Consider the following 15,833-nt stretch of genomic DNA (forward strand, 5'->3'; position numbering starts at 1 on the left):
AAGATATTCGAGGGGGTACCCAAAAATAACCGGAATCTGTACCTGGCTCACAATCACGACTTAGTTGTGAATTTCGCCGCTAGGCGTAGCCTACTTACAGTATTCTGTGGCAGTGCCAAGTGGCGTCGTTTTGTATTGTTCGTACGCCATTCCATGTCGTTTTTTCTTGGTGCTTATTAAACGTGTTGTGCGATTTTTGTGATGGGTGATCATAAAGAACAGCGAGTTTGTATTAAATTTTGTTTTCTCTTAGAGAACACAGCTACTGCAACTGTAGTGATGCTTGAAACTGCTTTTAAAGAGGAATCAGTAAGTAAAACGCAGGTCTACGAGTGGTTTTTGCGTTTCAAACGAGGAGAAAAGTCACTTGAAGACCAACTGAGATCTGGCCAACCTTCCACAATTAGGAATGATGAAAATCTTGAAAACTTTTGCAACGCAATTTACAAAGATTGTCGTCAGACTACTGAAGAGATTTCTGAATTGACTTGTGTGTCTTGGAGTTCTTGCCACCCTCCCAACTCGCCTGATCTTTGCTTCCTGCGACTTTTTCTTCTTCCCGCATATGGAAAAAAAACCCAAAAAACTGAAAGGAAAGCGTTTTGGTACCATGGAGGAATCGCTGCAAGCCTTGGACAAACATTCCTCTTCAGCAATTCCAAAAATGTTTCCACCAGTGGGAAAACCTTTGGGACAAGTGCATTCATTCACATGTAGAGGACTTTAAAAGGAGACGAAAGTTTCAGGAAGTATAAATTAATATTTTTTTCTTTTTAATTCCAGTTATTTGTGGGTACCCCCTCGTACAAAATATTTATCAACTTGTATACCAAATAGCACTCCGCCACAGATGTGAAAAGAAAATCGCTCTTCATACAAACACCTTAAATACCATGAAACAGAACCACACATTTCATAAACTTAAATTCAAATCACAAACAGAGTCGTATGCAGGAATATCTAACCAAAAGAACAGCTCTCCATTATAATAAAAAAATCCTGGAGCGAGATGCGACTTTTTTTTTTTTTTAGAGAGATACTTTCACATCCCACGAGACGAGACTTTGTGCCAAGAGATTTAACCAGGCCCAGGGCCGAAAATAAATAAAAGACAAAGAGTAGATGACAAAGTAGAACGTCGTAAAGAATTCAAAAACATTGGCGGGATACACAAGTACAGCAGGTTAGATAATGGAAGTACAAAATTTTTAAAGTCTCAAATAAATGATAGTAAATTTCGCCTTAGCGTAAACAAACAGAAATTATTACTCAGTGAAATAATGGAACAGCGAAAAGAGATCGAATATATTGTTCAGATTTAAACTTTAAGTTGTCTAATAAGTTTTACCATCAAGGAAAAGTAGAGTTTGAGTGGCAGACACGCAAAGTGGCTGACGCGTAGTGCAGGCCGGGGGGATTGGTGAGCAAAGCGAGCAGGGGGCGAAACCCCCTAGTATTAGAATAAACTAATGAAAATACAAGTCTTGTTATTTTCAACACTTCCACAAGGCAAGGATTTATGAAGTTTGCTCTTGCCCAGCCATTGAGTGGAACTTTTTTCTTCATATGAATGCCGAAAGATTTTCCTAAGAACATCCAGTGAACACAATCCGTTAGATGAATTATCCTGCAGCTTCTTCTTTCCAGTTAGAATCGTTATTATTCTTAATAAAAGGCCAAATGATTTACATTCCAGTAACACATTACAGGCCTGTTTACAAAGATGGAGCCCACTTCCTTCCTTGTGTCAGATGCGTCCCACCCAACCCTAATCTGGACCACAGTGTGAGCAGATGATGTCACTGAGGTGCGACTCCATAATGTGGTGCCCTTGCTGTAACATTTTGCTTCACAACAAAAGTCTTTCAACTTACACAAGGCTGTCTTTTCAAAATAAAAGCTTAGCAAGGAATTCCGGGATTGTTCCACCCAAAAACCCTTCTAAATGTCTGTTGCGGCTTTGTCACAAGTTTATAGGTTCATATGGTCAGTAGAGAGTACAGCAAATTTCTTACTTGCCTGTGCTATTCAACGTGAAGCACGGCATCACTCTCAGGCGTCTTAACTGTCGGTTTACACAGTTGATGAGTGTTTTTTTTTTAATAATTTACGGACAGGGGAAAGAATGAAAGTGCAGGCATGTTGATCAGAAGGCTGAATCTTTCATCCCATTACAGTATGCTGGTACAATGTATGAATCTGGGATAATTCACAGTTAAGTACCTTTTTGCCATTTCACAATTACATTTTTACAATATGCACACAGTGCATTTCTCTTGTCAGAGGTGGTGTGTGAATGTAATTGGAACGTACAAAGAATTAACAGTGCACTCCATAATGTTTGGGACAGAGACGCAGTTCTTTTTGATTTTCCCCCGTCTGGTCCACAGCTTAAAATTACAAATTAAATGATTCAGTCATTGTGATTAAAGTGCTCAATGCAGACCTTCATTTAAGGGATTTGCGTACGTTTCGGATACAAAACACTTTTTCTAGGTGGTCCTCCCATTTACTTATCTATCTAACTCTGTAATATAGGGTGGTCCAGATCTAATTATGTAATTTTCATTACGCTATAACTTAAGTTTATTACATAGAAAATCACCCGAAAAATCCCGGACCATCGAGAAGTGTGAGAACTGACGACATGAAGAATAGTCTTTGTGCCAAACTGCATAAATCAAAGTCATCCAGATCATCTGGATCTGCATAATTAGATCTGGACCACCCTGTAGTGCCTTTCATATCTCTGACCCTGCGTTGACCCCCAAAGGTCATGTGAAAAGAATTTTCTGGAACAAATTCCCTCTGGGATTAATAAAGTACAGTGGTACCTCAGTATACATCCTTAAGCCGTTCCAGATCCTTTGACTTATACCAAACAGGACGTATACCAAACAAATTTTTCCCATAAAAAATAAAGGGAAAGTGATTAATCCGTTCCCATGAAAAAAAAATCCTATTGTTATTGGCATATTATACATTGATGGGGTTGTAGAATTTAAACACTGCTTAATACTAAAGTACATAACTACAAAAGCAATTAGATGAAATAAACTTTTTAATGTCTTTGTTTTTCACAATCATAGATACTATCGTTCTCGGCATACGGTAAGTCCCGGATACGCATGCCACTTTCATACTTTTCAACAATCAATTCAAATTTACTTGAAAAAACACAAAATCATGTGAAAATTCACAGAGAGTTATAGCGCGGGTTGTTCACTGAATGCTAGCAACTGGCGTTCTGACGCTAGTGGGCAGTCGTGGCTTTGTCTCGAGAGGCGTAAACAAGGGTTGTGCGTGGTGTTGTAGCACGTGAGTCGTATTCCAAACAAAGGTCGTATACCAAGCAAAATTTTTCACGTCCATACAGGACGTATACCAAGTTGGACTTATTCCAAAGTGGACGTATACCGAGGTACCACTGTATGTGAAATCAAAAATCTAGCTATGATCTAGCGACGCATCTGTCTATGACACAGCGTATTTCCTATCGATCTACCTAATTATGTGCTTCATGTCTGTAAATAATTCTACAGGCAGAGCCAAAATGAAGCCCCTCATTTCTCAGGGTCATTGCACGAGGTAGAGGCAGCCAAGTGGGTTGAGGGGGGGGGTCCTTTGATAGGCGATCCCTTGTAGTTTTCAGTCGGCCACTGGCCTTGGTCCTGTGCGCACCGTGCTTTCGCTGTCGACGTGTTCTTCAAAAAAAACGAATCCATCATCGCTACACAACACGCCTTCCGAACGCATTCCTCCGATGGCGCCAATTCAGAAAACAGTTCTTCAGTGGGTGGCTAAATTTAGACAAACAGGTACAACACTGGACAGAAAATCTCCGGGCTGTCCAAGCTGTAAGGGCATCAGTTTTGCATCCTGCTAGACGTTCTGCCTTCGGCATTTCCAACATGTCTTTGATTTTGCATGAGGACCTTAATTTCTATCCATACAAAATGATGGTAGTGCAGGAACTCGCTGCGAGAGACTGGAAGAGCTGTAGAGAGTTGTGCGCCAACATTTGGCAAAACGTTAATCGAGATGCCATCGTCATGTCCAGTGAGGAGGCACATTTCCATTTGAATGGTTTCGTAAATAAGCAAAACGTTCGCTTTTGGGCTGAAACCAACCTTTGTGAACTTCAGAGACCCCCCCGCACAGTAAGTGTGTTACAGTTTGTTGCTCTGTTGCAGAATTTGGCCTTGAAGGCCCTTACTTTTTTGAGGAGGGTGGAGCAACGGTCACCGTCACTTCAGAAAGTTACATTTGGATGCTAGAGAACTTTTTGTGGCCCCAAGTGGAAGAAATGGATATGGTGGATGGCTGCAGCACAGAGATCCAGGGAAGTTTTGTGGGAGACGGCGTTACACGGCGATGTCAGGTGGCCTTCACGTTCGCCTGATCTCGCTCCATGCGATTTCTTCAGGTATACACACACCGACCTCAAAACCGTAAAGCCCTCAAGGATGCTATTCGCCACAAAATCACCGAAAGGGTTATGCAAGCATTCAGAAATTGTCTAGAAGAGTGTAGCGCTAATGATGGCCACCACCTTGAAGACATCATTTTTAAAACACGGTCTTTGTGTCATAATGAAGTTTGTTTATTCTACAAAAACGATACAAGAAAAAAATGTTTGAAATGTGGTGGTACTTATTTTTGTATTTATGCATGTATCTTATAGGGTGCCGCTCCTATCTTTGTATTTCATGTGTGTCTACCTGTCTACTGAGCTTTTATATAGTGCCTCTTTATGTAAGTGTTAAACAGCAAAGCCCCCCTATAAAAGGTTATTAATGTTTCAGTCATATAGCACCATTCCTCTATTTGTCCCTTTTTTCTGCAGTGTAACTATGCATGTGCGTGTTTTTCTCTAGTTATGTAATAACAATTTTTGATCTTCCTTTCCCTTGATGCATCCCCAATAGAGGCTATCAACTGCTTAAATGCAGCCATCGATATTTACACAGATATGGTAAGGAACCTTACACTAAATCCACATACCGACCCCCTTTGTGCTCGGCTGTGCCTGTGTTGTGTTTTACGTGTTCTCTAACTTTATGCCTTTTGAGCAGTGACCCATTTTGCTCGTGTCGTCCTTTTGCAGGGTCGGTTTACCATTGCTGCTAAGCACCACATCACAATTGCTGAAATTTACGAGTCTGAACTGGTAGATATCGAAAAGGTAATGTATCTTCCTTAGAACCAGAAAAAGTGTGTTTTTATAGTAAATCCGTGCAAGAGAACCGTGAGATTTGCTGCCATTTCACATCGATTTTTGGGTCCTGGCTACTCGACATGCATGTTTTATTCAGATTTGAAATGTGGTGGTATGGAGGGGGCGGAGAAAAGAAAGAGAAAATCTAATAAATCTCAGTAAGTTTATTTAAGACTTCCACTTCCTTGGGTTGAAATCACCTGCAGCCCCCCGAGAACCCAAGAATCAGACATAAAGCAGACAACCACAAGTGAGCTTTGCTTAAAACGTCTTCTTGTGTGAAGTTTGATGCCATAGCACCTTCATCAATTTTCATTTTATAATACACCGTGGGCTTCTCCCACTCTGTCTGGCTTGGATTTGAAATCTCAGTTGGAAGCTCGACTTCAGCTCTTTGAAATTCAGAATTTCAGCTTTTTAACCCGTAGAAGTTCTTAAGTTATAGAAAAAGGAAGCTGATCTGCAGTAACAGACGTCCAAAAAGTAAAAAAGGCCATTTGTTAACTTTGTACTGCCAGATTGAAAAAGTAGTAATGACATGTGTAGTCTGCCGATTTCACTTTGTATTCTTTATTCTTTTAGGCGATTGCACATTACGAGCAGGCAGCAGACTACTACAAAGGCGAAGAGTCCAACAGGTTTGTACTGATGATCAGAAAAATCTCTCATTTTTATTCTAAGCATGTATTATAGCCACTAATAACACAAGCGAGGCGAGCACATCCATTATCCAACCTGCTATATCCTAACTACAGGGTTATGGGGGTCTGCTGGAGCCAATCCAACAAGGGGCGCAAGGCAGAAAACAAAATCCTGGGCAGGGTGCCAGCCCACCGCAGGGCGAACACGTCAACAAAATGAAACCTCACAAGAAAGATAGTCGCTGAACCGCTAACATTGGCAAAACGATATCCCTTTTACTTTTCCTACTGCCGCTAATGCCCAAGTGATGCCAGCACATCGGCAAATCGAATTCTCCTAGGAGAGAGGCGCCCAGAGGAGTTCCTTTTAATGACCCGACATATAGTTTCAATAGTTTCTAGAACCTCGGGCTTTTTACAGCACGGGCTTACACAGCTAGTATTACATGAAACTCTCTAATGTTGTTTTCATCTTTTCCTTCTCTGCTAACTTGGACTAAATTCCTAACAGACACTTTAGCTTTTATGGGTGTACGTTTATGTAAAGCCACCATAGGGTCTGTTGGAAATCTTCCTGTTTGTATGCAATGCTGTAGTCGCACTGAAGCCTGACGTCTAACACGTCGGGAGAGACTCGGGGGGGGTGAGTTGTGCTTAAAAGTGGGTGGGGACAATTAGACGGCTCATGGAGTGTCACATTTCTAAACCAATCAAATGGCACATGAAAGTGGAGCTCAAAGTCTGGGCAGTGATTTTGAGAGCGATGCTCAGTCGGAGTCTCCTAAAAAGACCCCTGTGTGTGTGTGTATCACATGTGCAAAGAGCACATTACATGTTTTAAAAATAAACGTAACCAGATGCACTACCTTTCTGAAGCACCACATACATTGGCATTCGACGGCAACAGTGGACGAATACTAAAGGTGAGCGATGCATTGTCGCAGGTGCTGCGTGTGTTACAATGATGGCGTAGGAGTCGATGCAAGCGTGAAAGAATTGGCAGCCATACTCATGAAAATATCCACCGCGTTTAAATATGCGTGTTACGCTTCGTCAAAAGGGCCGCCGTTAAGAGAGTGGATAACAAAGAGCCACAGGAGACGCCGGTTTCAGTGCTCAAAACACCTGAATCAACAAATCTGCCTGATGACACCAGCAGATGCATAGAGGAGGCTGCACAACATCCACCTTCTGACTGCACATCTAAATGGCTAACTAAAGAAATGCAAACACGCTGTGACAAAATTGCCACAACGTTGTAACACATCATGTGACCACAATGCTTCTCTAAAGTCGATTTGCAGTTGTTATGTCATACAATGACGCAGTAGTTAACAAGACAGAAAGATATCGTAGCAGACAGAGGATGTACTCGTGTGTTACATACTGTGACGGACTTTCATCACCTCTTTTATCATCAAGAACTGCTTGGCAAGGCTCAGAAGACTTCAGCCTAAAAGCAGACAGAACAGTTGCTGAGTTATGTCTGAACTGATATCAAAATGTTGCCTAAAATGCTGCAACGACTTTTGTTAGATAAGAACAGTAAAGTTCATTACGCCATTACTGGTTTCCAGTGCTGAGAAGATCATCTGTCCTCTTAATTGATACTCTTGACGTTTGTATTGTTGTAATGAAGTTGCCTTTACTGCTCTTATGTTTCAGCTCTGCCAACAAGTGCCTGCTGAAGGTGGCGTCTTATGGTGCCCAGCTAGAACAGTACCAGAAGGCCATTGAAATCTATGAACAGGTATGAAAAGAAAAGAAATGTAACAGTTTCATGCTCAGATGTTAAATCACATTTATCATTTTCCTACCACATTTCCTGGTGAAGGTCATGGACCTTCCTCTCCATCCTGTCACCCCCTTGGCCTTCTCCCACTGGGCCATGCCATGTACAACTCCTGCCCGAGGCACCCTAATTATATGCCCAAACCACTTTAGTAGAAGCAGCTGTCCTACTCCGAGGTCCTTCAGAGCTCCTCACCCAGCCACGTGAGTATGGGCCTCTGGGGCCATTTCTAAGCACCATTAAGTCTCTGCACTTGCCGAGTTTGCAATTACAGACAGACACAGACAGACAGACAGAGTTCAGTAGATCCATCCATCCTGTCTACTTGTTTTGTCCAATTGATGGTTGTCCAATCGCTTGTTTCCATAAATTGTGTAAATTGAATGTTATGCCTTATCAAGAGTCATTATGAGAATAAATGATGGACTTTATCAATTGTCATTTTTATGGATCAGACAGTTCAGGCCAAAGTGTCATCACAGTTGGCATCCTCAACAGCGGCATAGTCGGACTGTGGCACTCAGTCAGTGCAGTAACAGCCCTCTTTACACAGAGGCAGGCAGCATCTCCCTGTGACTGCATTACCCAAACATTTCTAGAATATTAAAGATTTACTTTACTACAACCTAAAGCCGATGTCACATTACGAGACCACAGTCACGGATCTCGTCACTGCACCATGTCAAATTACACGACTGAACATTGCAGTCCATGTCCCTTTTACCCACTGATGGCCCATATTCTACTGCAGTAGCGCCCGTCCCGGTTTCTGACCGCCAATAGCATGTTGCTTGACGGTACCGTTACCATATGAAGGATTAACAGTTGCGGTGAGTTCAGCGGTAATCGCAGCGGTAATCGCAGCCATTTATTTCTTTTTTCCTTCCTGTTATGGTATGTAAAACACGAGACATCAGACAGACGAGCTTTACTTCTGTTTCTGTGGTCCACAGCACACTGCTGCCTGCCAGAGCTGGCGTAATACGAAGTGTTAACGGCTGTGGTGAGTTCCATTGCAGGCTTGGCTCTTTTAGAATTTTTTCTCTCCCCCCATCTATTTTAGTACAGAAATACGACACATCAGCCTCACGAGCTTCAAAACCCATGTGTTCTTTATTCCTCGTCGCCACATTGAGTGCATTGTACTTCCTGATGAGCGTTCATTGGCTGTTTGCTCTCCTGCACACACAACCTGCCTCTCCGACTAAACACCAAATTAAACCTGTCTGAGTTTATCGTAGAGAGTCGCGGATGAGTTGGAGTCCGTTGTTGGGTATTCCACATTAGGCGATCCTGTTCACGGTAGCACAACGATGGCTGCCTTCGACTCACTAAGATTACATAAATGAAGGCTATGACTGAAAATTGTTGGAAAAGTCATGAAATATGACAGGTTTAAACTGCAGTGAACCTACTGATACCTTCGACGCAGTGGCACTGCTAGTGTTAGCCTTTTGAAATTAGATGAGAAGGAGGACAAAACAAAGTTTATGCACATTTGACAACTTATTTTTGTATAGCACCATTCACTGAGTGCAGGCATACAGTACAAGTACAGGTGATACTAATTACAGAAAAAAGCAGAGAGAATAAAGTAGAAACTGATTAAACACAAATGAAAACCAACAATATCTGTCCATTAATTCATCGATGAAGTTGACAATGGTGGAGATTAAAACGGTGCAAGAGAAAGTCAGAAATAAAGTCACAGTCATGGGGACTGCAGCCGACTGGCCGCCAGCATTTCTTAATGTGGCATCGAAAACACAAAGGATTTCAATTTGCGCTGCACGCTTGACACATTCCCAGGATGAGATGGCGTCAGAATGAATGGCCAAGGGATGTGCGTTAACAACAAACCAGTTGTTTTTTCGCTGGCAGCAGCTATCGCATGTTGTCACAGTGCAGACATCCGCAGTTTGTCCTGGGAGTTGTAGTTGGCAGAGGATCGTAAGGCCATGGGAGGGCACTATTTAAAAAAAAAAAAAGAAAAAAAAGCAGCCTCATTGTCCTGGCAGGCTTGTCAGATCGAGAGGAACTTCAGTGTTGCGCTGGATTTTCAGTAAATTTGCAAAATTTGTTTTCATTTTATCATTGGAGGTTAAAGTTGTGTGGTTACATTGATGGGCAAAAAATGCAAATGTATCTATTTAACTTTAAAATGGACAACACAATAAAGTGTGCAGAAGCTGAAAGGGTCTGAAACGTCAACGTGACAGCGGTAGTCGTCCCAGGTCAGTCTTTAAAATTAGCCACATACTTCTAGGCTGTGTAAAGGGTGCAGGAATGACCAGATGTGGAACAAATGAAAAGCTGGGACACCAACCGGGTTATCCCGTTTTAATTAATGTAGTCCAACAAAAAAAAAAAACACACCTCTTGGTGTCACTGGAAGTAGCCTCTCTGGCAAAACAACAAAACCAAAAGGAATAAGGGGGTCCATCACTGGAGGTCTGTCTGGCCTGCGAAAGACACCTCCTCTGGGGAACTGGGCTTCTTATATTGTACAAACTGGAAGGGGGCGGAGCTAAGAGCCCAGTGCTGCCAGGATGGTCTCTGGGTGGCCACAACTCCCAAGGGGATTAAACAAGTTTGAGACCACCATGTTTATATATATATAATATATATATATATAAAAAAGACATTCAGCCTCAATGTTTTGTATGGGACAATGGGGTCCACCTGCCAGCAGAGAACACCAAGGGATGCTCTTTGGGGGGAAAAGCCACCAGAGGGCACTCTAAAAAGACAACAGCACTAGAGATTTGCAGTTGCCATCTATGGCTTATTTGGCCTTTGTTTGAGGAGTCTCTATGCTGCGAAAATAGCAACATCCAAATTATTTTATTAGGTGTTTGTCAGAATATCATTTTAGAATATGTCAACTGCTGCTCTTAAATCTTTAAAAAAAAGAAAAAAAGTCCATATATATTATGTGTGTGGTGCTTTTATTGTTCTCATTAATTCACTAACTCTGTAAATTTCCTTCTCACATATCTATATCTTGATATAGTTTTACTGTCAAATAATGTAAAGAGTACGTGACACTTGTTTTACTCCAATTCTGGGCTCATCACACTCACTGCACCCCCTCTCGGGGAACGAACTTTGGACGTCAGCGTCAGAGGCGAAGCCTCTTTACGTTCCGCCACTGTGCCCTCTTTCAGTTGAGAGAATACAGTGCAGACACACACACACATTATATAATATAGAGATATAGATAACATATCTATGTTGTACATCCAACAGTCTGTCATCTAAACCTGCTTCACCCTAAGCAGGGCCCTGTCTGTCTGTCTGTCTGTCTACACATACAGCATATAAGATAGATGTACATTTTGTTTTTGTTTCAGGTCGCGACCAACACCATGGATAATCCTTTATTAAAATACAGTGCAAAAGAATACTTCTTCAAAGCTGCGTTGTGCCACTTTATTGTGGATGAACTGAATGCAAAGGTATGTGCAGTTCATAAACTTACGGTTCATTCCATTGAAATCATATCCTTAAGTTTTATATCTTCAAAACACCACCAAAGGCTAATTACCACACCATTATATTTTCCGTTTACCCGATCCATGCTGTAAATGTCACTAGAATATTAAAAACGGCAAGCTTGCCAGGTTTAGGTTTAACTTAAAGGTCCTCACGCTGATGGGCAGCAAATCACACAAAGCACTTGATGCTTTTGATGGGGTGGGCAGATAAAACCGTCACCCCTTTCAACGAGGAATGCAGTGGTTGAGGCGATTCATACTTATGGCCGAGAGTCACAGGAAAACCAGTAAGAATGTTCTAGAAATTGCCAGCACCCTCCACAGTAATAAATCTTCTGTTCCTATTAATATTTCACAGGGTCACTTATGTATTCTGACTCGTCGAGGGTCTTTAAGGTTAGCCGCTTCACGTGGCTAATTCAAAGTGCCTGCCACTACACCAGCGTTTCTCAACTTTTATAGCTCTGCCTTTTTAAGTTCAATGATGACCCAACAGCAGCAACTGCAAAACACCCTGGTGATCCGAGTGAAATTAGTGGCCCATCTTGGTAAAACAGGGTGGTGAAACATACAGCATGGCACTGCCAACATCTTATATGACCCAGTGGTTAAGAACGACTGCCTTCCACTGACCCATCTGTCTGCGCTGCCCCCCATTTAAAGCATGCAGAGCCTCAATTGCAGTGACGGGTAGGCTTTGTCACCCGACAGACGGCCCAATGGCCCGTCCTAAAGGGAGTCCTCAGTCGGCACCTGAATGTACTTTTAATAATTAATCTTTTTATCGCCATCCTTATCTCAACGGTGTTTGTTTTGACTTCAGTTCCTCTTCAACTCACTTAACCTTGTAGGCCTCACTGATTTTCTGTCCTAATACTGTTTTTTTTTTTGTTTAGTGTAATTTCACTAATACTTGTATATTTTTTTTTATAATCTAGCTTGCCGTTGAGAAGTATGAAGAAATGTTTCCTGCATTTTCAGACTCCAGGGAATGCAAGCTGTTGAAGGTAATAAAAAAAAATTCAAATCACCCGTCAGGAATGAGGCTGAAGGATTTCTCTAGTTGAAGTGAATTCTTCATTCTTAATACAGAAAGAAATGTAAAGTACAAGCGGAGGACACAACATCAGTAGGGTTGACAGCTTGTTTTCCTTTTCGTCTTCTTATAATTTGACTGTTTTTTGTATAATATAATCAGCAGAATACTTAATGTGCCCCCAAGGGGAAATTACAATTTTACAGAAGCTCAAGATCTACAAAGACCGGCGGATAGAAAACACACGGCTTCTATAAAAGGCGTCCTCCTAGATTATTGTAATCCATCCATTTTCTAAACGTGCCCACCCAGAGCAGGGTGACGGGGAGCTGGAGTCTGTCCTGGCTGAATTGGCCCACGTGTCTGTGTGTGCCCGCGTGTTCTCACCCTGTGAAGCACTGGCACCCTGTCCTGGGGTCGTTCCTGCCCTGTGCCCGATGACTGGGTTTGCCAGTTAGGTGGGTTTTCCACTAAATGAGTGTTTTGGGGTGACAATATCAATTTGCTGGTGTGCATGTTTTGATTTCATATGCTTTGTTAATCCTAGAGACAAAATTGTCTTTTCGCAGAACCTTTATTGGGCTCGGTTTTTAAGTGAATTGGCACTTTAAGTCACCTCATGTTCTATAACCAACGGGTCTTGTGGCATTCATGAAATACCAAGCACTCCCCCAAACAACCCCAACTGCCACATTATTTGGAATATCAAAGGTCTCAAAACTCCAATGATGGGACCCAACCCGTCTCGATTCCACTCTTTGATTTCATCCTCATGTTATCTCCCTCAAAACTACAAAAGGGGGACCCCCCCTAACCTGCTCTTCTATTTTAAATTCTGTATTATGGTCCAAAGGGAACATGCGTCATTCAGTTGGGTGGTCTCCAGCACCATTAGGTGGGTTTTCAGAATTTACTGGGCTGGAAGTTTTGGCAGGACCTGTCACCCCTACTGACAATTGCTGAGATTAATGGGTTAAGAAAAGGGGACGGATAGACGGACGGATTAAACGTTTGATTGGCCCCCGCCGATTGCTTGCTTTACTGTGCTATTTATTAAGTTATTTCAATGTTTAATTTGCATTTTCTTTCCTTACAGAAATTACTTGAAGCTCATGAGGAGCAAAATAGTGAAGCGTTTACAGAGGCAGTAAGTGATGAGGATTTTTATGTGCTACTTGGTCTTGTTGCAGGCTTTCCTGCCCTGCCATTCATACAAATGATAAGGACCCAGAAAGCAACTGCTATCCTTAAAAGAATCTCGATATATAATCTTCATTTGGATCTTGATCTTTGTTTGTCTGCGAATGAATTAGAAGAAGCACTAGATGGCAGTAGAGAGACAGCTAAAACATAGGCATTGCATTAAGAATCTCCTCCAGGGTTACACTACTGAAGACTGCAGTACGCCAGTCACACCTCAAAACACAGACATTCAAACTAAACAAATTGTTGTGCTTTAAATTAACTAAAGAGATCTTCATTTAGATCTTGATCTTTGTTTGTCCACGAATTCCACACATGCGCAGACCACCTTCCAGTTTAGTACGTTGTTGTTACTCACGGATGTCCACAATGTGCCGGAATAACGAAAGGAGTGGTGGACAGTGTTACGCTGGTTAGCTCCTGAGGCCTGGTTAGAGAATGAGATTGCCGAAGATAAAAGGTACGTGCCTATGTAACATATGAATGAAAGAAAGACAGTGGGTACAATGAATGACAACGTAACAGCACATTCTGGAAATTATTATTATTGTTACGTTGTAGCCGGAGAGTGCTGCGCGTCTCACAGTTGTACCGTGGCTTGTTCACAGGTCAGTGAAGTGATTCCTATTTATGCTTTAAAGAGCCTGGATACCTATGTGTCCCTCTTTTATAACCATTGCTCCGTGTATATTGCCTTACTCTTTGGATTGCCACAAAGCAACCTGCGAGATTGGAGAAAGGTTGAGAAGACATCGTCAGAGGAAATGATAGCGTCGTGAAAACGAGACGGACTGTGAACAGACAAAGGCAGAAATGCTCCTACACCACCACATAATTACGATTCGGACAGTGATTCTGAGTAGGCCGTTCCTATCAAATCAATGTCCAAGGGTTTTCTTTTGTAATTTTGTTTCCCTTATAAAAAATCATAATGCTATGCGACGAAGGGCCCAGTTCACGACTGGCGGCGGCGTTTAAACAGGGAGCCCCTCACAGACAACTTTAACACGCGCAACGTAGTTGGGCGCACATGGCTAGTCTTAAATAAATAAATAAATAGTCTAATCTACACCGATGAGCTCCAGGGTCCACCTGTCTGGCTTGGTTTTTAGTTCAGTTCCCTACCCACAATTCCATGCTGCCTGCCTGCCTGCCAACTCTGCCAAAGCAGGATTGAACAAAACTGTGTCCAGTGTGGTCCTCCCTTCAGTGCCATTGTTAAAGTGAACTGTGCTTGTCTGCTTCTTTATCAGGTGATCTAGTGTCGGTTTTTCAAAAACACAAACTTCTGTTGCTCTTGCAGGTGAAGGAGTTTGACTCGGTGTCTCGCTTGGACCAGTGGCTGACCACAATGCTGCTTCGCATTAAAAAGACGATCCAGGGAGACGCTGGAGACCTCAAGTGATATGTGAAAGACCGCCACGGCATGCTGCCTCTTACCACATTTCTAACAATTGATTTATGCAATAGCCTGTGACCACATCCGAGTCCACGGTTTTTTCAGTGCTAAAGTATTTGTATAACATTCTAAAATGTCGTGACTGTAAAAGTTACCCTTTTGTTCCTCTGACTATGTTTTAGGCTACAAAGCGGTCGTTTTTTGTTGTGCTTCTAAATGCAGATCACCCGTGAAGTCCGAAACGCACCAACAACAAAACTCAGAGGTATTTAAGAAGTGAATGCATTACTGAAAAAAAACAAACAAAAAAATATATTTAAAAAAAAAAAAAAAATCAAAGACTTTTTTTTATTTTTTTAATATTTGCTTTGTATTTGGTCAAGCTGCAAATGTCTAATTATCAAATAATTTGCTATTGTGTTCACTGGTTTGTCCATACATAAGGGGTGTGTGTGTGTGTGTGTGTGTATATGTATGTCCCTCATGGTCTCTATATGTATGTATAAAATATCTAAAGTATACTTATACATCATACAGAATATAATTATCTATACAGTATACTTATACATCATACAGAATATAATTATCTATATCTATATATTATCCAGCACAGGCATTATACCAAGTCATAGTAGACCCGTTGTGCCACTCGAGTCAGGAAAGAAGCCAGTAGTTGCCCCCAGTGTTCGGTTGGACATTTATGATGTCCTTTCAAAAATGAACAAAAATATTAAATGTTACCTCTTCCTCTGCAGTACGTCGTACTTTCACAAAGTCAGTCCTTGGGGTCGCGACTTATAGTTGGAGATGTTGGACGTGTTAATTCAGATCCCAGATCCTTTTTTGTGTTTGCTATTGCCCCACTTCAGATTCTTGCCGATTACGCCACTGTAATCCATAAAGACGAAGCAAGGAACATAAGGGATCCAGACGGTAATGTCATTTAATGAAGATAAAGGGAGAAAGGGGAAAAGAAAAAAATACACTTGAGGCTGAAAACAATTGGCATCAGCCAATCGGTCTTATTGGGATGGTTCTCACATGAAT

General features: G+C 41.8%; 1 protein-coding gene across 1 annotated transcript in view; it reads left to right on the forward strand.

Annotated features, from left to right (window-relative positions):
• napbb (N-ethylmaleimide-sensitive factor attachment protein, beta b) overlaps window positions 1-15,097 on the forward strand; it is a 34,323-nt gene extending 19,226 nt beyond the window's left edge. Inside the window, exons 4-11 of the mRNA XM_039737948.1 lie at window positions 4,929-4,975; window positions 5,108-5,185; window positions 5,801-5,856; window positions 7,525-7,609; window positions 11,005-11,109; window positions 12,087-12,155; window positions 13,281-13,331; window positions 14,691-15,097. Of these exons, the coding sequence (XP_039593882.1) occupies window positions 4,929-4,975; window positions 5,108-5,185; window positions 5,801-5,856; window positions 7,525-7,609; window positions 11,005-11,109; window positions 12,087-12,155; window positions 13,281-13,331; window positions 14,691-14,792 (593 nt within the window). The 3' untranslated portion in view covers window positions 14,793-15,097. The remainder of the gene's footprint in view (window positions 1-4,928; window positions 4,976-5,107; window positions 5,186-5,800; window positions 5,857-7,524; window positions 7,610-11,004; window positions 11,110-12,086; window positions 12,156-13,280; window positions 13,332-14,690) is intronic.
• The last annotated feature ends 736 nt before the right edge of the window (window positions 15,098-15,833 follow it).

Source organism: Polypterus senegalus, chromosome 16 (genome assembly GCF_016835505.1).
Source record: "Polypterus senegalus isolate Bchr_013 chromosome 16, ASM1683550v1, whole genome shotgun sequence".
In the NCBI taxonomy this organism is placed as follows: Eukaryota; Metazoa; Chordata; class Cladistia; order Polypteriformes; family Polypteridae; genus Polypterus; species Polypterus senegalus.